Here is a 20,061-nt window from a genome sequence, read left to right on the forward strand (position 1 = left end):
GGGGGGGGTAGCACACAAGAGCCGTGCCGTCCGTGTTTGAAGACCATCGGGGTTTGGGGGAGGGAGGGCAACCCAACCCACCCGGCCGTTCACCTTCTTGTTTTTATTTTGACGTTCTGGTATTCATCCTCGAACCGCGCGTCTGTTGCATCGTAACCCGCGCACACGAAGGAAAGAGAAGAAGCTCGCCCGCTCACCGTGGCGGCAGGACAGGCGACGCGCGAAACGACGACGGCGCCATGTCCAAGCCGGGGTGGGTTCCGGGGTACTCGGACTTGCCCGAGCCCATCGACCAGCACCAGAATTACCCCGAGGTAGTGGCGTCCGATTACCCATACCCGGCGACGACCTTCTACGAGCAGGACAAGCACCTGGCTCACTCGGACCACGCGACCGCACTGGGCTATCCCTTCACGCCGGCCGCCCAGCCCACCACCGTCCCGTCAGAGCCGGAGGGCCGTGTGCTCGGCCTGCGGCGGCGGACATGCATCTGGCTGGCCGCGATATGCGGCGTCTTGGTCGTCATCGGCATCGGCCTCGGCGTCGGTCTCGGCCTCGGTCTGCGCAGCAGCGGCTCAAGCGACCAAGAGGGGAGCCCAACGGCAGCATCCACGCCCTCGCCGAGCCGGGTCCCCGACGCCGGCAGCACCAACTCGACCAACCTGTTCGAGGGGTCCTCGCTCGCCGCGACCAACTACACGGACCCCGACGGCTACGTCCACCTCTACGTCTTCTTCCAGGCGGCCAACAAGGAGCTGACGGTGTCCAAGTGGGACTCGCAGAACGAGACGTGGGCCACCCTCTCCATCTCCAAGATGCTGTCCAGCACGGGGCTCAACCTCGACCTGATCCCCGCCTCGCCCATCGCCGCCTACACCTACCTCAACTCGACCTTCCAGACGCGCGTCTACTTCCTCACCACCGGCAACTCCATCCGCGAGATCATCACGTCCGAGGACCCCTCCCTGACCTCCAACTGGCGCCAGGGCCTCCTCGGCAGCAGCAAGTCCATCACCGCCGACCAGGGCTCCAAGCTGGCCGCCCTGCGCCCCCAGTGCGGCACCGGCGAGGACTGCCAGGTCTACTACCCCTCCATGGCCATTGCCTACCAGGGCGACGACGGCGTCATTGCCCTGAGCAGGGTAAGCTACGCAATCTTTTTCTCTTTTTTTTGCCCCCTCCCTCCCCCCCCCCCAACCGGCTTAAGGGAAGGGGGTTTGCTAAAGAAAAAAAGGGGGGAGGAGAAGCTGTGTGACTTGATAATGACTGACTTATGTTTTTGCATGCCTCCTGTAGGCGGATGATTGGAAGCCGATGGATATCCAATTCGGCCCGGCCGAGCCCGGCGCCGTGATCGGCCTCGCGAGCGTCATGCGCGACAACATCACCGACGTCGGCTGGAGCTTGTTCTTTGACGAGGACGGGACCCTCCAGGAGTTCAATTCCGAGCTGCTCCTCTCCCAGTGGACACGAGGTCCGTCGTCCCTTTTAACCCCCCCGTTCTGTCCTCTCGGTTTGGTGTTGGGTGGTAGTGAGTAGTGAGCGAGGGGAAGGAAAAAAAAAAAAAACGCCGGGGTTTGCTGATTTATGAGAAACTTTTTTTCTTTTCTTTTTTTTGCTTTTGTTGACGCGTCCGTCACAGGGAAATCGACCGGCTTCGCGCCCGATGCGGGCTCGGGCTCGCCCAACATCGCCTCCTTCTCGTACGACCTCGTCAACATCATGATCGTCGACGTGGACCCGGACGGCGACCTCGAGGTGCGCACCTGGGACACCCGGTCCTGGAGCGACCTCCAGCCCCCGAACCTGGTCCCGTCGGATGGGGCGCCCGAGAGCCCCAAGTTCTCGGCCGTCGCCGGCAACTCGCAGCGCCGCGTCTTTGGCATCGCCGACGGCGTCATCCACCAGTGGGAGTTCTTTAGCCTCAGCCCGCTGCAGTGGTCCTACAGGGGCGTGGTGCCCACCGAAGTGAAGCCATAAAATGGGGTCTGTCTCTTTGTTTCTTTTCTTTTCTTTTCTTTTTTTTTTTTTGGTGAGTGTTTTGAGTATGGGTGGGCATGGGGCATGGTTCATTGGTTCTTGGTTCTCACACACTGGGTTGGTTACTGGCTTGGCTACTGGCGCTGGATGTGTCATGCTTAATTCCATGTGTGTTCTATACATGTATATGCGTATACATATTGTTTGTCCGTCTTTCCCCCCTTTCCTACCCTGTCTTTCCTTTTTATCCCTCCGGATGAAGGCAACCAACGAACGTACCACGGTGTTGTCTCTGATCGTTCCCCGACTTCTGACGTAACTCCTTGTGTGTTTTGAAGCGAGAGAAAACCGAGTTCATGCTTTAGGGGTTTGGCGAGCGAAGGAGTACAGATACGATGATCAAGCGAGAGCGAAAAACTGGTTCTCGACGAGGCTTTCCGATGACGCACCTCAGGCTGTATAAAACTCCCGAGGTGAACACCCGAAGAGCGCGCGAGAGAAGACACGGGTGGAATATATACCGAGAGAACAAGCACAGCGGCAGAAGCGAATGGACACCGAACGAACGAAAAAACCCAGCTAGCCAACAACCCTCCCGCTTAGATCAACAACTCCACTGCAAACAGCACCATCACCACGACCCCCCAGATCGGCAACGAACCCGTCGAAACGCTCCTGCCGCCGGCGCCGTTGACCTGAGACGGCCCGTTTTTCCAGAGCAGCACCGGGGTACCCAGCTCCGGCGTCTCGTCGATGCTGCAGACGGCGTTGCACCCGTCCCCGTCCTGCTGCTGCCGCCGCCTACTCCGCTTCGTCTCGTCCGGGTCGGTGCTGTTGTAGAGCAGCTCGAGCCACTGGACCTGCAGGTAGGCAGCGTCGAAGCGGGTCATGTTGCCGGTCCAACGGCCGCCGTCGCTCCAGGCGTTGAGGATGATGTTGCTCTCGTCGCGGGGCGCCTGGAAGGCAATGCGGGCAATCTCGACGTCGTCGACATACCAGGTCGTCAGGCCCGGGGTCCAGTCGAGGCGGTGGATGGCCCAGGCGGTCCAGTCGAGACCGTGCGGCATTGTGCCGTTACGGGTGGCCTCGGGCACGACGTCGCCGTCGTCGGTGTAGGCCGGCTGGTTGGTGTAGTGCACCAGGTTGCGCTTGTCAGCCGTGCGGATCTCGAGGTCCGACTCCTGCACGTCCGCGAGCGCGTCCGCACCGCGGTAGGTGAAGACGGCCGTGATTGCGCCCGCCGCACCCACCGTGCGCGCGCGCATGCGCAGCGACAGGTACTTGAAGCCCGACGAGGCCGACTCGATCTCGGCCGCCGTCTGGAAGTTGCGCAGCCGCTGTGTGCGCAGCGTCAGGTACGTCTGCGACGACGGGTCCGGCTCCGTGTTGGCCTCGATGTAGACGTTGTTAGGCGAGTTGACCATGGTCACGGCGGCGTCGGGCCGCGCCCCGTTGCTGTTGTTCCAGCTGCCCAGCAGCCAGAAGCTCGACCACTCGTCCCGCTTGAAGTAGTCGCTCGTCGGGTCGGCATCCGGGCTGGACTCGGCGTCCTGGATGACGGCCGGCACGCCCGCGAACTGGGGAAGGCTCCGGAAATCAAAGAAGCGGTGATATGTGAAGTAGGTGCTGGAGTTGCCCTTGTTCAGGTAGCAGCCGCATTGTGAATCATCGGTCAAGGCAGGGTCTTTCCCCGCCGCCGCTATTCCGGGAGCGGTGGCCGAGAAGAGGAAGAAGACGAGTGAGGAAAGGGACGTGGGGAGACACAGCATGCGGCGAATCGGCCCCATGGCTGTTTGCTTTTGGTTTGGTAGGCCTCCCCCCCTGAAGCGCCCTCTAGTCGAGAGTGAGTGATATGCAGTTACCACTGGGTGCCGAAGTAGGCCTTGACGCAGACACGTGCCATGCAAGGCGAGAAGATCCTGGAGAAGAATCGTAAAGGCACACAGAGCAACGGGATGGGAACTGATATGGAAGAGGAAACACACCAGAAGCTGGAAAGGGACACGCTAAGGTGTCGCCTTCTCGGGGTGGGTTGAGTCCATATACAAGAAAGAGACAAAGGACGGAAGAAAGGGGGAGGGGCACAATCCTCTCCTCCAGAGCTGGGAAATGCAGCCGTTGCTCCGTCCAGGCGTTGGCCACGATGCGCAGACGACTTTTCCAGAAAGACTAGTAAGAAACATAGCATGCCGTTGCATGCATGTTCTGCGCCTGGCGTCCTGGTTTTCGAAGCAGTTGCGTAGGTCTTTCTACGCCCATTGGCCAATGCCCCCGGGAGAACTCCCGAGGATCCAGAACCGGCGCTGAGGCGGGAGGACAGGGCAGCTGGAGAGGTGACGGGCCGGACCAGAGACGTACCTCCTTTGCAGCGAATCGGTGCCTGCGCCGGGGATGAGGGCAACATAACGACAGCGGCGACCGACGTGTCCGGGTTCCAGGATCAGCATTTTGCCATATAAGGTGTTGCGTGTGTTGGCGGGCGGCGATATATCCGGCTAAACAGAGGGCGGGCGAAGGGGCTAAAAACGGGGCGACATGAAGGCCGAGATATTAATGGAGGCTCTCGCCGATCCTGCCATGAGCCCAAATCCAGGGTATCACTTGCGGTTTAAATGCGACACTGCGCGCTTGCGTTATCGTGGCCGCCGCGGCCGTCGCAGTCCCGAAGATGCAAGGCATGAAGATGAAACGGGCGCCTTATATTATTTTGGGGGGGCCGAAGTTTCTCATGTCGATGACTTCCTGATTCCGCGCAGGATGGACCATTGGGCTCCGGCCGATGGCGTATGGCGTTGCATGTAGATCGGCGGCAGACCGGAGAGACTGGGAAGAAAAAGCTTGATGATATATCTTGCAGCACATGCCTCCATCAGGCGGGAGAGACAGTTTCATTGCACGGCTTATGGCACGCTGCCACTCGGGGTCAGTGGCTGAGCCGTCCGGGTCGTTGCAGCTGGCGGACAGCAGGCCCGGGGTTGAAGTTAAGCAAGAATAGAATAAACAAGTCTCCTGGCGGCTTCTTGGTATATAATTCCTAGGTCCGTACGTAGTTGTGTACGGTATGTACAAGGTAGTACTGTACATACATACATGCACAGCGACTCGGCGATGGCTCAGAGGGGGACGGATTGCCACCCCCCTCTCTGATTGTTGAGAAAGTCGGAAATTAAAAGTAGTGATGGAAGAGGGAGGAAACTCCAGGCTGAGTCACTACCAAATTATGACAATTACACTACAGCGCGGCAAGTGCTACAGAACAGCAAGTGCCTGGTGCTCGAAAGCTGCGCAACGGTGGAAGGAGCCAAGGCCGATATTTAAGTATCCGAGTAGGCACGTATACCTCGATAAGGTAATGCACTTGATACATGCATATTGCTTAGATGAGAAGCACACTCCCATGATAGCCTTCCGGTAAACAACTAAACGAGCTGTTGCCGATCGACAACGCCACTATTCTCCAGGTCTTGGTTAGTTGCATGCGACTCTGCGACTTGATTGCATCTACGGACGTACATACACCAAAGATCGTCGAAGTTCAAGGCTCCGAGCCAAGGGCTTGCCGAGAGCACGGCCGAGCTGTTTTTGGTTGCCACTTCCCCTCGCACATCGCCGACGCAACAGCGGACGCTGTCGGGAAATGAGGGCTGCGGCAGCTTGGAACTGTGGTTTCGAGCCATTCACCCTCGTTGCACGTCATCCATAGAACACTGCGGAACTCGCTTCACCATGCCGTCCTCTCCAGTAGCTGATGAAGCCAACGGGCTCCCGCCCGAGCCACAAGCCGATCCGGCAACGGAGCACGCCAAAAACGGACCGGGAAAGACACCAGAGCCCGCCGAGACCGAGACCGAGCCGCAAAAATCCGAATCGTCCAGCGGGGCGGACGGTGCTCCGTCCCATTCAGATTCGCACTCGGAGGGCGAGTACTCCGGATCCGACACCTCCGAACGACGTGAGCCCGAGACGGGCAACGAGGCACAGCCGTCCCTCCCGAACGAACCCCTCCCGGGCGGCGACAGCACCGCGCCCCCACTTCCGAACGAACCTCTACCCTCCGACCCGGCCGCGCCCCCTCTTCCCGCGGAGCCGGTGCCCGAACCCGAGGACGACGGATGGGAGTACCACTGGAACCCCAACGACCAGTCCTACTGGTTCTACAACCGCTTCACCGGCGTCTGGCAGAAAGAGAACCCGCGGGTGCCGACCGACTCCGACTCCGCCGCCGCCGCCGCCGCCGCCGCCGCCACTGCCTCCACGACGACGCCCACCGTGGCGGCGGACGGCACCGTGCTCAGCAACCCGGCCTCGATCGCGGGCGGCTACAACCCGGCCATCCACGGCGACTACGACGAGAACGCGTGGTACGCCCAGGCGCTGCGCGCCCAGTCCGCCGCCGCCACCGCCACCGCCACCGCGGCTCTGCACGGCGGCGACGCGTACGCGACGGCCGCCTACTTCAACCGGCACACGGGCCGGTGGCAGGCGCCCGACCAAGGGCCGGAGCGGCACTCGGACGAGGCCAAGAGCCGGCGGCAGATGCGCGCCTACTTCGACGTCGACGCCGCCGCCAACATGCACGACGGCCGCAGCCTCAAGGCCGAGCGCGCGGGCATCAAGCCCAGCCGGGCCGAGCTCAGGATGTTCAAGGAGAAGAGGAGGGCGAAGAAGGAGGAGAAGAGGCGGGCCTGGCTCAGGGATTGAATCTGAATCTGCCCTCCCCTTCTTTCACCCCCCCCCCCTTTTTTTTTTTCCCTCCCCCGCTTCTTCTTCTTCTTCTTCTTCTCCCACCTCCTCCCCTCTGTAGCTGCGTTTCGACGTTTGGGTCGGGCCGGCGAGCGGGGACGGGGGGTTTCTCTCGATGGTATGGGAAGGGCCTTGCGGTGTGTTTATGCTTTTACTTGGCGCGATGAGGGCGCGGGAGATTGGTGCCATTTTCGTTTCTCCCTCTCTTTCCACTTAAAGAAAGCCGGCCGGGTCCCGCGCTAGTTGTGAGGGAAGGGGATGGCTTGTTTCAATACATATTGTTTTGGGCTGTAGGTAGAGAGGGAACGCGGCTGGCTGGCTGGGCGCCGCAAAACAAGCAAGGCATCTAGATAGGGCAACGGCGGCGGCAACGGTTCTACCAGGCGTTTGGGGATTTGGCGTGACAACTTAAGAATAGCTTTTCCGAGGGGGGCGCGCAATTGGGCGATGCCTCGCATGAGAGCAAGCGGGACGTGAAGAGAGACGGCACCGGCCCCCGTAATCACTTAGACAAAGAGGACGTCTTTCCTTTCTCAAATGTATGTAGCATCTGTAGTATTGTTAAAAACAGAGCAAGATCCATCACAAGAATACATCGTGATCCACCCAGCACCCGTTTCGGATCCCACCTGTCTCTCTCTCTCTCTCTCTCTCTGTAGTGAGATCACTCGTCTTCGTCCTCTTCCTCTTCCTCGTCATCCTCAAGCGTCATGTCGATCTGCACGCTCCCCTCGCTGTCGCCCTCGTCGTCACTACTACCCTCCTTCTCCTCGCCCTGCTTGGTCGGGGGCGCAACAGCCACCTGCGGCGCAGCGGCCGCCTTCCCGGTATCGAGCCGCTTCGGCGGCTTGCCCGTGTCGGCCTCGAACACCGCGCTCTTGCGCTTGAGCGGAGACGCCGGGCGCACCGGCGCCTCCCGCTTCTCCTCCCCGGCCGCGGCAGCAGACGTGACCACGGCGAAGGGGTTCGCGCTCTGGGGCGGCGCCGCTCCGGCCGAGCCAGAATCGACATCCATAGCATCCCCGCCCCATCCACCACCACCACCATCACCACCATCACCATGACCTAAGACTTTTGCCTTCTGTCCGCCGTTCTCCGCCCCGTCCTTTCCTTCGCGCTGCGCACCATACTCGGCACCACCCTCTCTGTCCTTTTCTCCCCCTGTCCCTCTCTCCTCCCTATCCATCAATAACTCTTCTAGTCCCTCTCCCACCGCCATCCCTTGATAAGCGACACCGCCAGCGCCAGCACCGGCACCAGCACCAGCACGGACGAGATTGCTCCGCAGCACCTCGACCCCCAGCTCCCTCGGAAACCGCCTGACCAAGAAGGGCAGGATGCTGGGGTAGTAGCGCCCCCGGCTGTCCCGGTAGGGATGCAGGCAGCTGGCGAGCATGGCGTCCCGGTCGTGGGAGAGGATGGCGGTGCGGTCGAGCAGGCTGCGCAGGTCCGGAGAGAGGACGGCCTGCGGAAGGTGGGTGAAGAAGACCCGGAGGAGGGCCGTGGCGGTGGCGGCGAGGTGGGAGGGAGTGGCCAGTGATGGGGCCAGGGACGACGACGACGAGGAGGAGGAGGAGGAGGCGGCGGGAGCGGTGAGGTAGGCGTCTGCGTTGGTGGAGGGAGCGTGGTTGCGGGGGGGTTGGTGTGTTTGTTGTTTTGTGAGGTTGGCGATGTTGGAGTTCGAGGATGGCGAAGGCGGAGTGGGCTCGAGATGCCCCGTGGAGAGGAGGATGTCGCGGCAGGTGGACTGGATCAGCGGGGCGAGGGAGTCGACGGTGAGCTTGGGTAGGGTCGGACCGGTGAGGTGGAGGAGTTGGCTGGCGAGGGCGTAGGCGGCCTCGCGCATGGCAGGAATGTGGCGGCTAGCGGTGGAGACGCGGACGGTTTGGTCAAGAATGTCAGTCGCGAGGGGGACGGAGTTCTCGCGCAGACGGCGGATGAGGGCGCGGTGGAAGCGCAGAACGGCGATGTGGATGTCCGGGAGGACGCTCCAGAGCTCGGCCTTCTCATCCCTCCCGATGGCGGGGTTCGTCTCGATGGAATCCTCGGTCCCGGAAGGGGGCGTCACGAGGGTGATCCTGGCCGTCAGGTCGAGGAGTTCTCCGAGCGGGACCGAGACGGGCGCCTTAGTGGGGCTGTTGAAGTACTCGGCAAGGAAGTCGAGCAAGCCGACAAGCCTCTCGGCGCCGGCCTGGACACCGACCCAAGAGGGCAGGCCATCGCCCTCGTCGCTTCCGCCCGAAGGATCTGGTCCGGTGCCAATGGGCCCTCCCCGGTAGCCCGTAGCTGATTCCCACGACTCGACAACGGCCCGGAAGACCTGATCGACGGTGGCGTGGCAGTCGAGGATGGTTGACTGGATAGCCTTGGCCCATTCGTCGCTGCTCCCGTTCTTGGGCGCCGTGTAAGGCAGGAGGACAAACAGCCGGCGGGCGCTCTCTCTCAGGTTTTGTGGCACCGGATAGACAGCGTCCGACGGAGTCGGTGCGACGTATGCCTTGAGAGCGGCCTTCATCTGGACAGCGAACGGCCGCAGGGTGGTCGGGTAGAGCACCACCAGCTTCGACAGGGAGCAGGCAACCGTGTCGATAAAGGCGGCTGGCGCCTTGAGCGGCTTGCCCGAGGCTGGGGGGCTGATGAGCCGCAGGCAAGCCGACACGAAGTCGGGGAGAGTTGGGGTGGCCATCTCGCGAACGAGAGTCTGGTAGCCTTGGAGAAGCACGTAGATCTTAGTGAGGGTGACAATACAAAGCTCCTTTGAGGCAAGAGGATCGGGTTTCTTCAGCTTGTCAGTATGCTTTGCCCTTCTATTCTAAAATGCCGTCAAAAAAAAGGATATACGTCACGGTACCTGCAACAATCCGATCAACCCCCGAATCCAAGGCCCTGATGCCCGCAGGCTTTCCCAGCCCCCGACATCGATGACGGCCTTGATCAGGCACACGGCGGCAAAGCGGCCCGACGAGCTCTTTCCCGTAAGCAGGGTCGAGATGTGTGTCCGGAGTTTGTGGACCAGCACCGGCGTCTCTGACGACTTGTCCTTGGCCTTTGCGTCGGCCGGCGCAGACAGCGGGTCACCGCAGCGGAGCACATGGCTCACCAGCAGCGGACAGAGGCGCGGGAGGTCGTCGGCGGGTGCCGAGGTCAGCCTGCGGCAGAGAACCTTCAACTCGGGCGGCGCAGCCATCTCTCATCTCTCGAGCGTCGGGCCTAACTGCCAAGCTGTGAAAGAGATGCAAAGAATGGAAGGAGACCGCAAGAGGACCGGAAAGAAAACATGTATGCTAAGAGCTGATAAGGTCAAACCCATTAACTCGAGGCCTGTCGATGCTGCATTGAACCGGAACTGTCACACGCCCGACTGTAGCCAAGATGAAAAGCCGTTAGGATATAAGCTCTGAGGCAGTTGAACAGGCTGATACGGGTCAATGGCACAATCGGGGCACCAGCCGCAGTTGTTGATTGATTCGCATGTGAACTTGGTTCCTCTTTTTAGAAATTTTTGGTGTTGCTGAAGCTTAACCCCCGTAGCTTGGAAGCGGACCAGCCAATCCGCGTGCGTTCGTTGGGCGCTGCAGCGGCATGTGCCGAGTGGGGGCCGTTCGTAGCGTACACTAGTGTAGCGAGGCAAAGCAAGGGTAGCCCCAAAATCCCACGGATTACTTGATTCGTTATTGTGCGGGACACACTACGGAGTAGTGTACCTAGCTACATCAATTTACCGAGCCCATGTGCTGGCCGGCATCAACCCGCTCCTCCTGATGATCACACCGCTTTCTAGACCTCCCAGCGTCGACCGGGTGATTGCCTATATTTGCGAGCTGTGTTTGGTCCGCATGTCTTGTGGAATTAAGTTTTCGTAGTGCGAGTTGGCTTTCCAGCGAGGCAACATGGTATCACCCAACTCCTCTGTTCCCCGTCTTCCCTCTTTGTTCGTCGAGCAATCCGCTGACCTTGTCTCGACAAAACCCAGCCGGACGCAGTCAAAGCCGCGCATTACATCCAACAGCTCGATGACGCCCGCTGCAATGAGAACTGGGATGCCGTGCCCGAGCTGATCCGCAAAGTGCGGAAGCACGCCCCAGACCGGGTTTGTACGCATATACCTACCCCCCCGAGGGGGCACTCCCACCTAACTCCTCCCCCACCGACCCCTTCCCATCACGCCCATCACTGACGCCTTCCTTTGCCGAGCTGCTCCCTAGGCCTCACCCTGACCGCCGAGATCGAACACTCCATCGCCAAAGCAAACCTTAAGCCGACCCCGTCGGCTCGCACCGCGTCCGCCGAAGGCAACGCCCGCCCTTCTAGTTCCTCCACGGCTCCCGCCGGCGGCCTCGAGGCAGCAAACCACCTGCCCGACCTCTTCACCGCAATCGATGCGGAAGCCGCCCATCCCGAAGACCGCTTCCAGGCCCGCGTCTGCGCCGGCTGGCTGCTCTGGGTCTTGCGCGAGTACCCGGCCGCCCTCGCCCGCCTGCCCCGCACTCTCCACGACAAGGGCGGCGCAACCACCACCACCACCACCAACAACAACAACAACAACAACGACAACGACAACGACAACGACAATAACAATAACAATGCGTCTCCGGACGGCGATGGCCATGCCGACGACGACGGCGAGAAGCCCCCCTCGGAGTGGACCAGGGTATGCGGGCTCAAGGCGGCGTACCTGCGCGCCAACTGCCTCGCGCGGGACGGCCAGCGCGAGGGGGCCCTCGACGCCTTCGAGGCGGCACTGCCCGGGCTGAGCGCCGTCTGGGCCGCCGGCCCGGCCGACGCCCGGCCGCAGACGCGCTACTGGGCCGAGCTGTTCCTGACCGAGTGCTGCATGCTCGCCGCCCAGGCCCTCCGCGAGGGCGCCCGCTCGCTGACGGACCCCAACTGCCTCGCCTGCTTCCGCGCCTGGGCCCGCTACTGGGCCGCCGGCAAGGGCGGGCCGTCCCCCGGCGGCTACGGCTTCCGCGGCTCCGTCCCGAGGCGCCAGGTCTGGGGCGAGTACTACTCCGCCCTGTCCGGCATCCTACAGGGGGACCTGCCCTTCCCCACCGGCGGCTCCACGGTGGCGGACGCCGTCGCCGGCGCCGGCGGCAGCGGCAGCGAGAACTCGGCCCGCGTCCGGCTGAGGACCGAGCTGAAGAAGGTCGAGGCCATCTACCAGGGCTTGTTGTACAGCGAGACCAAGTTCCCCCGCGCGGACGAGGAGCGGACCGAGGTGGAGGACTTTGTGAGGCGCCTGATGCAGAACTGGGAAGTCCTGAACGGGCGCGGCTGGAAGGAGCACGAGCTGGGCGCCGGCGGGAGGGACGCGCTGTGCCACGCCACCCTCGACAGCCTGTACGGCGCCGCGGCCAAGACGTACCACTCGACCGCCATCCTGAGGCACATGTTTACCGTCCACCTCGCCGTGGCCGAGTTCGACCTGGCCTTCAAGGCCTTCGACTCGTGGCTGGACCTGGTCAAGAAGGGCAAGGCGAGGGTGAAGAAGACGGGACACCGCGAGCCCGCGCTGGACGGCAACGCGACCATGTTCGAAACCATCTCGACCTGCATCGCGGCTCTCTGTCGGTTCGGCGGCAGAGAGGCCGCCGAGAAGGCCCACAAGCTCGCGGAAGAGCTTGCCGGTTTGGTTGCGGAGGAGGAGGAGAAGGAGAAGAAGGAGGAGGAGGGCGGCCGCCGCGAGACAGACAACGCCGATCCCCTAGACGAGGCGGTGCCGCCCGCTACCCTGGCCGTGGCGTGGCAGTCGATCGGGCTGGCCCGCGCCCAGTGGGCGCGCATGACCTTCGAATCGGATTCTCGCGCCGCGCTGCAGGAGAAGGCCATTCAATGTCTCCGGAAATCGCTTTCCCCCGCGTACGGCAACGGCCTCGACGCCAGGGGCGTGTTTGCCTTGGGGATGCTGTACGCCGAGCAGCGCAAGCTCTCGGCGTCGATAGAGATCGTCAAGACGGCCCTGCTCGCCGAGAGGCTCCCCGGCACCGGCCGGGAGGAGCTGCGCCTCGGGCCGTATTGGCGGGAAAAATCGCTGATACCGCTCTGGCACCTCCTCGCGCTGGCGCTGAGCGCGCGGCAGGAGTTCGTCATGGCTGCCCGAGCGTGCGAAGGCGCCGTAGAGCAGTTCAAGGACCCGCACGTGCTCTTTGGGAGTCGGCAGCTCACCGGAGGTTACCGGAGTGAGCATCTCAAGGAAGCCGGGATCAAAGATAGAGGCGGGGACGGCCTCGTGGACGAGATGGACGACTACGAGAAGGAGGGGATCCTGCAGATCAAGATGACGCAGCTCGCGATCCTCGAGGTGATCGAAGGGCCCGCCGTCGCCGTCAACGCCAGCACGGAGCTGCTCACCCTGTTCCCCAGGCTGTTTGGCGATCTGGACCAGAAAGTCGAGCTCTCCCGCGCCGAGCCGCCCAAGACATCCGGCACGATGCGCAGCCTCAGGGGCAGCGTGTTCGGCGGCAAGTCGGACGAGGCTCGGCCGAAGCAGCAGGGGCCCGCAACCGACGAGGGAAAGCCGGCGACCACGTCACCCCGGCCGCGCACCACACAGAGCGTCGCGACCACGGGTCAATCCTCGGTCAACGACCCGGCCGACCCGTACTCGAGCCGCAGGTCGACCAAGTCGGAAGACATGAAGCGGAGCCGCAACAGCCTGCGCAAGCGCGACCGCAGCGGCAGCCGGCAGCGCGCTTTCAGCACCGGCAGCCCCCGCGGGCCCCCGCCGCTCGAAGGTGACAAGTCCTTTGCCGCTTTTGACGAGCGCAACCTCCCGAGCCACTCTGCTGCGAAGCAGACGGCCGAGCCTCCGAGGGAGGACCCTCGCAGGTCGACGACGCGGTCGAGGGCGGGGACGGCAAGCCAGGCCGAGGTGCGAACCGGGCAGGTGTCCGGGACGTTTTCGCAGCTCCTGCCTTTCGTCACCTTCTCGCCGGACCACGGTCGGCGGCGGAGGAAGGCGATCCTGACCAAGGTCTGGCTCGTCATTGCCGGTTTCTACCGCCGGGCCGGGCTCCTGGACGACGCCGGCCAAGCAATCAGCGAGGCCCAAAGAGCTGCCGAAGAGCTGGAAGCGGATGTGATGAATGAGGCGTCAGGGGCTATGTCTGTGAGACAAGCGGGCTGGGGGATGGAGAAGAGCTCCGAGGAGGTCATTGCGGATGTCTGGGCCGAGGTGTGTTTCTCTCTCTCTCTCTCTCTTTGGTCCCCTAAACTTTCTTATGCCGAGAGAAATCGTTCGGGAGCGGAATGCTGACAGTTGCACATACAGAAAGGGAACCTCTGGCTCGCTCGCGGGCGCCCGTACCAGGCGCGGGCCGACTTCGAGACGGCGTTGACGCACTTCCCCGACCACCCTGGCGCCATCGTCGGGCTCTCTAACATTCTCTTGGATATCCACACGGAAAAGCTGCTCCCGCCGCCCGCCGTGCCGGGGCTGGACCTCGGCAGGCTCAGTCTCGCCGACGACGGCGTCTTCCCCTCCACGCCCGGCGGCGCGACAATAACAACCGACCCCGCGACAACCCGCGCCAACATTAACAGGGCAGACAAGTTCCCCGCCTTGCCATCAGAGCCCCTCGGCCTGGGGCGAGCGAGCCCGGAATCGAAAGCGAAACCTGCCGAGGCGCTGGTCAATGGGCATTCGGCTTCCGAGCAGCAGCAGCAGCAGCAGCAGCAGCAGCAGGGCGCGGCGGCCACGTCGACATCTTCCCTGCTCGGCCCGCCGCTGCCTCCGCCGCACGAGGCGAGCTCCCTCCCGCTGAACGACCGGCTGGCGGCGCGCGACCGCGCGTTCGGCCTGCTCTCGGGCCTGACGAAGCTGGGGAGCGGGTGGAACCACTCGGAGGCGTGGTTCACGCTGGCGCGCGCGTACGAGGAGAGCGGGCAGCTGGAGAAGGCGCGGGACGCCCTGTGGTGGTGCATCGAGCTGGAGGACGGGAGGGGCGTGAGGGAGTGGGACGTCGTCCGGGGCGGCTATGTCCTGTAACTAACCCGCTCTCTCTCTCTCTCTCTCTCTCACACACACGACAGGGCCCGTCGCCTTTTCTCCTTTTTTTTTTTTTTTTTTTGGAAAAGGGGGGGGAGGGGAAGGGGCTTAGGTGAAATGAAGGGCCGATATTGTTATAGTAATTCATAGACTGTCTCTCCGTGGGTCGGGGTCAGTGGTGATGGTAGTTGTAGTAGTGTTTTTTTTTTTTCGGTAATAGACTTGGTGGGTGGGGGGTATGGAACGCGGTGTAGAGCTGCCCACCCACTTGCACCGTATGGTTCCTTTTTGTTGTTCATCTCAGGGGTGACATTCCTTTTCGGTTTGCTCTGTTTGTTCCTGCTCTCTCTACTGCTTGCTTACTTTGGTGGGCCAATGAGAGCAGAAATCTCGTCGCTGCAATGGTTTCTACCCCACCTCAAGAGCTCTCTTTCTTTTACCTTTCATCAATCATCCAAACTTGGGCTCACTCACGGCAATAAAGAAGGGGTGATGATTCAGAATCCACTTTTACCTCCTTGAACCTGCTGCCATTGCCAATGACGTCGCCCTGAAACAACAATAAAAAAAATAAGAAAAAAAGAAAAACACACACGATGCCGGCCGCCAACCCGCTGCTCCCCGAGCTCACGCTCATCGTGGCAGCCACCCAGCAGATGGGCATCGGCCGCAACGGCACCCTCCCCTGGACCGGCCTGCGCAAGGAGATGGCCTACTTTGCGCGCGTCACCAAGCGCCTCCCACCTGCGCCGTCGCAACACCCTCACCAACAACAACAACAACAACAACAACAACAACAACAACAACAACAACAACAACAACAACAACAACAACAACAACAACAACAACAACAACAACAACAGCAGCAGCAGCAGCAGCAGCAGCAGCAGGTGCAGAACGCCGTCATCATGGGCCGCAAGACGTGGGAGAGCATCCCCGAGCGGTTCCGGCCGCTTCCGGGGCGGTGGAACGTTGTCATCTCGAGGAAGGCGGCGGCGGCGGCGGCGGCGGCGGCGCGGGGGGAGGAGAATCCGGTGATGGCGGCGAGCCTGGAGGAGGCGCTGCGGTACCTCGGGGGCCGGCCCGGGGTGGGCCGGGTGTTTGTCATTGGCGGGGCGCAGATCTACCGGGCCGCGCTCGAGACGGCGCAGGCGCGGCGGGTGCTGCTGACGCGGGTGCGTACCGCGTTCGAGTGCGACACCTTCTTCCCCCTCAGGCTGGACGAGGCGAACGCCGATGGTGCTGCTGCTGCTGCTGATGCTGATGCTGCTGCTGCTGCTGATGCCGTCATCGCCGCAGCCGCCGCCGCCGCCGCCGCCAAGGGGTGGCGGAGGAGCGGGCAGGAGGAGATGGACGCCTGGGTGGGCGAGGAGGTACCCAGGGGGGTGCAAGCCGAGGCGGGGACCGAGTACGAGTTTGAGATGTGGGAGAGGGTAGATTGATTGATGATGATAATCATGAGGAGAAGATAATGAAAGAAGATGATGATGGGCTGGCGTTGTGGTGGTACATTGTATTAATCGTACACAAGCGGGGCGTTTCTGTTTTTCACTCCCCCCCCCCCCCGGCCTTCTTTTTTTTTTCTTTCTTTCTCTTTACAGTCTTCTACAGCATCCTTACAGCTCTGCCCGTTCCCTTCCCCCTCCCCTCCTATGTCGCGCCGATACCCGCCTGCGTAAACGCGGCCTTCATGGACGCGGCCGGCAGGTCCACTTCGCCAAACTTCCCCCGCAGGTCCGAGAAGGCGTCTGCGGCGCGCAGCTCGACCTCCTCGTCCGTCATCTCGCCCAACTGCTTCAGGCTGGCCCGCATCCACGCGACCACGGCGGCCAGCGCCCGCGCGTCGACGTCCTCCCGGGCCTTGAACAGGTTCCGCCACAGGGCCGAGGCAAGGACGGCGTCGCCCTTTACGATGCCCTCGTCGTAGGCCAGGATCAGGCCGCGCCACTGGACGAACAGGTCCTTGAGGTAGGTCTGGCGGATCATGCGCGACGTCAGCTCGTGCACGTCCTCCATCTTGGCCTCGGCGTGGTAGAAGAAGTGGTTGACCAGCTGGGCCTGCCAGGCCTGTTGGGCGTCCGGGTCGAGGCAGCGGAGGCGCACCACGATCAGGTACATGTGCAGCATGGTGACGTGGGCCCAGGTGCTAAAGGTGGGGAGGAGACCGAGGTCTGGGGACGGATCGCGTCGTCAGTTTTCCGGTCGGTGGTCGGTCCGGGGCGGTTGGAGGACGGGTGAAGCTAAAGGAGACGGGAGGGGTGGAGAGGAGAGGAGAGAGAGAGAGAGAGACAGAGAGAGAGAGAGAGTCGTACCTTGGTGCCACGGTCCGCCCTTGCTCACGCCAATCTCCTCGCCGTCGGCCGTGGTCCGCAGCTTGCCCGACTTGCGATCCGCAGGCTCGATGGCATAGTCGGCCTGGGCGGCACAGGCCTTGTAGTGGGTTTCTGTGGCCTTATAGATGAAGTAGGAGCTCTGTCCCGTGGCCAGGCTCTGACGAACCCGGCCGAGGAGCACCTCTTTGAGGTTGAATTTTTCCCGTGGCAGCGTCGTGTGGAGAGCTCGTCGGGCGGTCCGGCTAGACCTTGTCACGAATGGCAGGGCGAATGGCAGGGCGAGTGTCGCGGGAGCGGTGTTTGCGCATCGTGAAGCTGACAATGCCGATGGCGCAGATGGGACGTTGTCGGGGAGGTGGTGACGGATAGGCGCTGTTATCCTCTTGGGCAGCTGGCCGAGGCCCGCGCTGCAACTGCGACAAGCCATTGGAGCGCGTCTGCGGAGAGGAAGGGTGGACTGACGAGAGGAGGAAGAGGAGGAGGAGGAGGAAGAGGGGAAGGAGGAGGATGCGGGAGCTTCTGGTCGCGCCTGACGTCTACTCTCTGAAAATCGTTATCTCGAAAGAAGCGCAATTGATACGGGTTAGGGTTATCAATCGTTCATGGTGGTGCTCGACAGCAAGGGGCACCACCTCGCAGGATTGAAAGTAAAGAGACGTACATCCTCAACACCATCCGAATTTCTAATAAATATTTACTTCATATGTGTTGGCTATTCATCGAATCTGGGCAGAACCAGACACAATTTATCTCGTTCCGCAGGTCCAAACCATTCAAGCCTCCCCCCTACCCCTTGATATTCCCCAAACAATACACGAGTTCTATCCCTGATGCCGTCCTATGTTGTAGGTACAATCCCATACAGCATCTCTACGGGCAATAATACATGGGCAAATCCCGTGGACGGCCGTCTGTCTTGCCCAAGGCTAGTCTAGCCGGGAAAAGACGAGCGACGCATTGGTGCCTCCGAAGCCGAAACTGTTGGACAAGGCCACCCTCACATTCTTTTGCTGTGCCTGGCGCGGCACGAAGTTGAAGCGCGCTCCGACATCCGGCTTGTTCAGGTTCAGCGTTGGGGGAACGGCGTTCTCTCAGCTGTCAGCAACAACAACAACAACAAAAAAAAGAAAAAAAAAAAGAGAGAGAGAGAGAGAGAGAGAGACAGCTAGCTATGCTGAGTGCACACACGTACCTCGGCAATGGCAAGAATGGAGAAAATAGCCTCGATGGCGCCGGCACCCCCCAGGAGGTGCCCAATGGCGCCCTTTGTGCTGCTCACCGTCACTCTGCTCTCGTCTTCCACACCTTCCTCGCCGAGCATCAGCGACCGGATGGCCGCGGCCTCGGCAGCATCGCCGACCTGGGTCCCCGTCGCGTGGGCGTTGATGTAGTCGACCTGCGCGGGCCGGATGCCTGCGTTCTTCAGGGCCCTCTTCATGGACGACAGCGCGCCCGATCCGTCCTCCCTGGGCGCCGTCATGTGGTAGGCGTCGCCGCTGCAGCCGTAGCCCTTCAGCTCGGCCAGGACCGCGGCACCCCTCCGCCTGGCGTGCTCCAGCTCTTCGAGCACCACCACGGCCGCTCCCTCGCCAACCACGAACCCGGCCCGGTCGGCGTCAAACGGCCGGCAGCTGGCCGGCGGGTCGTGGTTGTACGCGGTCGACAGCGACCTGGACCGGCCAAAGCCGGCAAAGGTGAGCGGGTGGATGCACGACTCGGCGCCGCCGGCCACCATGACGTCGGCGTCGCCAAAGGCGATGAACCGCGCCGCGTCCCCGATCGAGTGCGCGCCCGTGGTGCACGCCGTCGTGGCGGCGTGGTTCGGCCCCCGCAGGCCGTAGCGCATGGCGATGTGCCCCGCCGCGAGGTTGATCAAGATCTTGGGCACGAACAGCGGCGAGACCTTCTTGTAGCCCTGTTCTCACCCCGCCGGAACACGCCCGCCCGGTTCGATACTCTCAGCGACAAGAAGATCATCCTTTTTTTTTTCAAGGGAGAAGAAAAGGAGGAAGTGGGATGAGGAGAAGAGGGTAAAAAGGGACGGAAGGGGGAGGGGTAGAGGGAAACTTGGGGGTTGTGTTTGTGAGGCCAGCTTACCCCTTGATTAAAAGCCAGACTGGTGGCGTAGAGTTCGTCTAGGTTGCCTATGCCGCTGCCCAGACACACGCCGGTCATCTCGCGCTCCTCGTCGCGGGCGGGGCGCCACCCGGCGTCGCGCAGCGCCATGTCGGCGGCGGCGATGGCGTACTGCGCAAAGGTGGACATGCGGCGCTCGTCGGCGGCGTCGAGCCAGTCGGCGGGGCGCCAGAGGCCGTCGTCGCGGCCCCGGGAGAGCGCCGCGTCGTCGTCGGCGGCGGCGGCGGCGGCGGTGGGCACGACGCCGGCCACGGTGCTGGTCAGTTCGCGCCACCGGGCACGCTCGGCCGCGTCCCGGCCCCGGTCGGCGACGCTGACCAGCCCGGACTCGGACGCGAGCAGGCGCCGCCAGGTGCGCCGGACGCCGACGCCCAGCGGGGTGACGGCGCCGAGGCCGGTTACGACAACGCGTCGCATGTTGGGGCCATTCCAGGGTCGGTCGCTGACGTTTCGTCGATGGCAGGAGGGCGAGTGTGGCGATATTAGATTTATTTTTCTCTAAAGGTCTCGAACGGAAGTGAGAATCAAAAGAACTACTTCTTGCGCAGAGTATTCATGGATGTATGTACAATACATACATACTGTAATCCGTACAATGAGTACCTATCCGTACATTACACGCCGGTGTGGTGAAAGCGAAACCTACCAGGGCACCGAAGGATTCGGTAAGCTGCCGAGCTGCATCGAAAGCTCAGCACTCCAGCAGCTTATTTCGCTAGTGTAGGTAGTTAAAGTACCTGACTATGTAGCTGCTCAAGTAAGGTACGCATTCAAGTATGCACCGCGTACGCAAGCAGCTAGCTGTGTTGGGCTTAGTTAGCTGGAGCGGGAGCTTGGACCCGGTCAGAAGCTTCCCCTGCCCGAAACAGCGCTCAGGGCTTC

The 20,061-nt window shown here is 62.1% G+C and overlaps 8 protein-coding genes across 8 annotated transcripts; 4 read left to right on the forward strand and 4 right to left on the reverse strand.

Annotated features, from left to right (window-relative positions):
• The first annotated feature begins 28 nt into the window (after positions 1-28).
• Positions 29-2,171, forward strand: P884DRAFT_253872 (uncharacterized protein). The gene is made up of 3 exons (XM_069440840.1): positions 29-1,142; positions 1,297-1,474; positions 1,643-2,171. Exons 1-3 carry the CDS (start codon positions 240-242, stop codon positions 1,978-1,980), a joined length of 1,419 nt encoding a protein of 472 aa, XP_069301958.1. The 5' UTR covers positions 29-239; the 3' UTR covers positions 1,981-2,171.
• Positions 2,172-2,579: 408 nt separating this feature from the next.
• P884DRAFT_266185 (glycoside hydrolase family 16 protein) lies at positions 2,580-3,767 on the reverse strand (the record flags this gene model as incomplete). Its single annotated transcript, XM_069442010.1, has 1 exon — positions 2,580-3,767. One exon carries the CDS (start codon positions 3,765-3,767, stop codon positions 2,580-2,582), a length of 1,188 nt encoding a protein of 395 aa, XP_069301959.1.
• A 1,677-nt stretch (positions 3,768-5,444) lies between these two features.
• Positions 5,445-6,754, forward strand: P884DRAFT_253875 (uncharacterized protein). Its single transcript, XM_069440841.1, has one exon. The coding sequence runs from the start codon at positions 5,707-5,709 to the stop codon at positions 6,679-6,681; it is 975 nt and encodes a 324-aa protein (XP_069301960.1). The 5' UTR covers positions 5,445-5,706; the 3' UTR covers positions 6,682-6,754.
• A 633-nt stretch (positions 6,755-7,387) lies between these two features.
• On the reverse strand, positions 7,388-9,910 carry P884DRAFT_189432 (rRNA processing/ribosome biogenesis-domain-containing protein; the record flags this gene model as incomplete). The annotated part of the gene is made up of 2 exons (XM_069437434.1): positions 7,388-9,502; positions 9,575-9,910. The coding sequence occupies 2 exons, from the start codon at positions 9,908-9,910 to the stop codon at positions 7,388-7,390; spliced, it is 2,451 nt and encodes an 816-aa protein (XP_069301961.1).
• Positions 9,911-10,613: 703 nt separating this feature from the next.
• On the forward strand, positions 10,614-14,710 carry P884DRAFT_266188 (uncharacterized protein; the record flags this gene model as incomplete). The annotated part of the gene is made up of 4 exons (XM_069442011.1): positions 10,614-10,616; positions 10,697-10,817; positions 10,929-13,897; positions 13,994-14,710. 4 exons carry the CDS (start codon positions 10,614-10,616, stop codon positions 14,708-14,710), a joined length of 3,810 nt encoding a protein of 1,269 aa, XP_069301962.1.
• A 316-nt stretch (positions 14,711-15,026) lies between these two features.
• P884DRAFT_215266 (dihydrofolate reductase-like domain-containing protein) lies at positions 15,027-16,267 on the forward strand. Its single transcript, XM_069439256.1, has one exon. It carries the CDS (start codon positions 15,307-15,309, stop codon positions 16,150-16,152), a length of 846 nt encoding a protein of 281 aa, XP_069301963.1. The 5' UTR covers positions 15,027-15,306; the 3' UTR covers positions 16,153-16,267.
• An 87-nt stretch (positions 16,268-16,354) lies between these two features.
• P884DRAFT_253883 (ubiquinol-cytochrome C chaperone-domain-containing protein) lies at positions 16,355-17,491 on the reverse strand. Its single transcript, XM_069440842.1, has 2 exons — positions 17,023-17,491; positions 16,355-16,881 (listed from the first exon to the last, which is right to left on the reverse strand). Exons 1-2 carry the CDS (start codon positions 17,468-17,470, stop codon positions 16,361-16,363), a joined length of 969 nt encoding a protein of 322 aa, XP_069301964.1. The 5' UTR covers positions 17,471-17,491; the 3' UTR covers positions 16,355-16,360.
• Positions 17,492-17,726: 235 nt separating this feature from the next.
• Positions 17,727-19,596, reverse strand: P884DRAFT_234872 (thiolase-like protein; the record flags this gene model as incomplete). Its single annotated transcript, XM_069439928.1, has 3 exons — positions 17,727-18,131; positions 18,236-18,958; positions 19,141-19,596. 3 exons carry the CDS (start codon positions 19,594-19,596, stop codon positions 17,970-17,972), a joined length of 1,341 nt encoding a protein of 446 aa, XP_069301965.1. The 3' UTR covers positions 17,727-17,969.
• Between the last annotated feature and the right edge of the window lie 465 nt (positions 19,597-20,061).

Source organism: Thermothelomyces heterothallicus, assembly GCF_042370625.1.
Source record: "Thermothelomyces heterothallicus CBS 202.75 unplaced genomic scaffold P884_scaffold_1, whole genome shotgun sequence".
Lineage (NCBI taxonomy): Eukaryota > Fungi > Ascomycota > Sordariomycetes > Sordariales > Chaetomiaceae > Thermothelomyces > Thermothelomyces heterothallicus.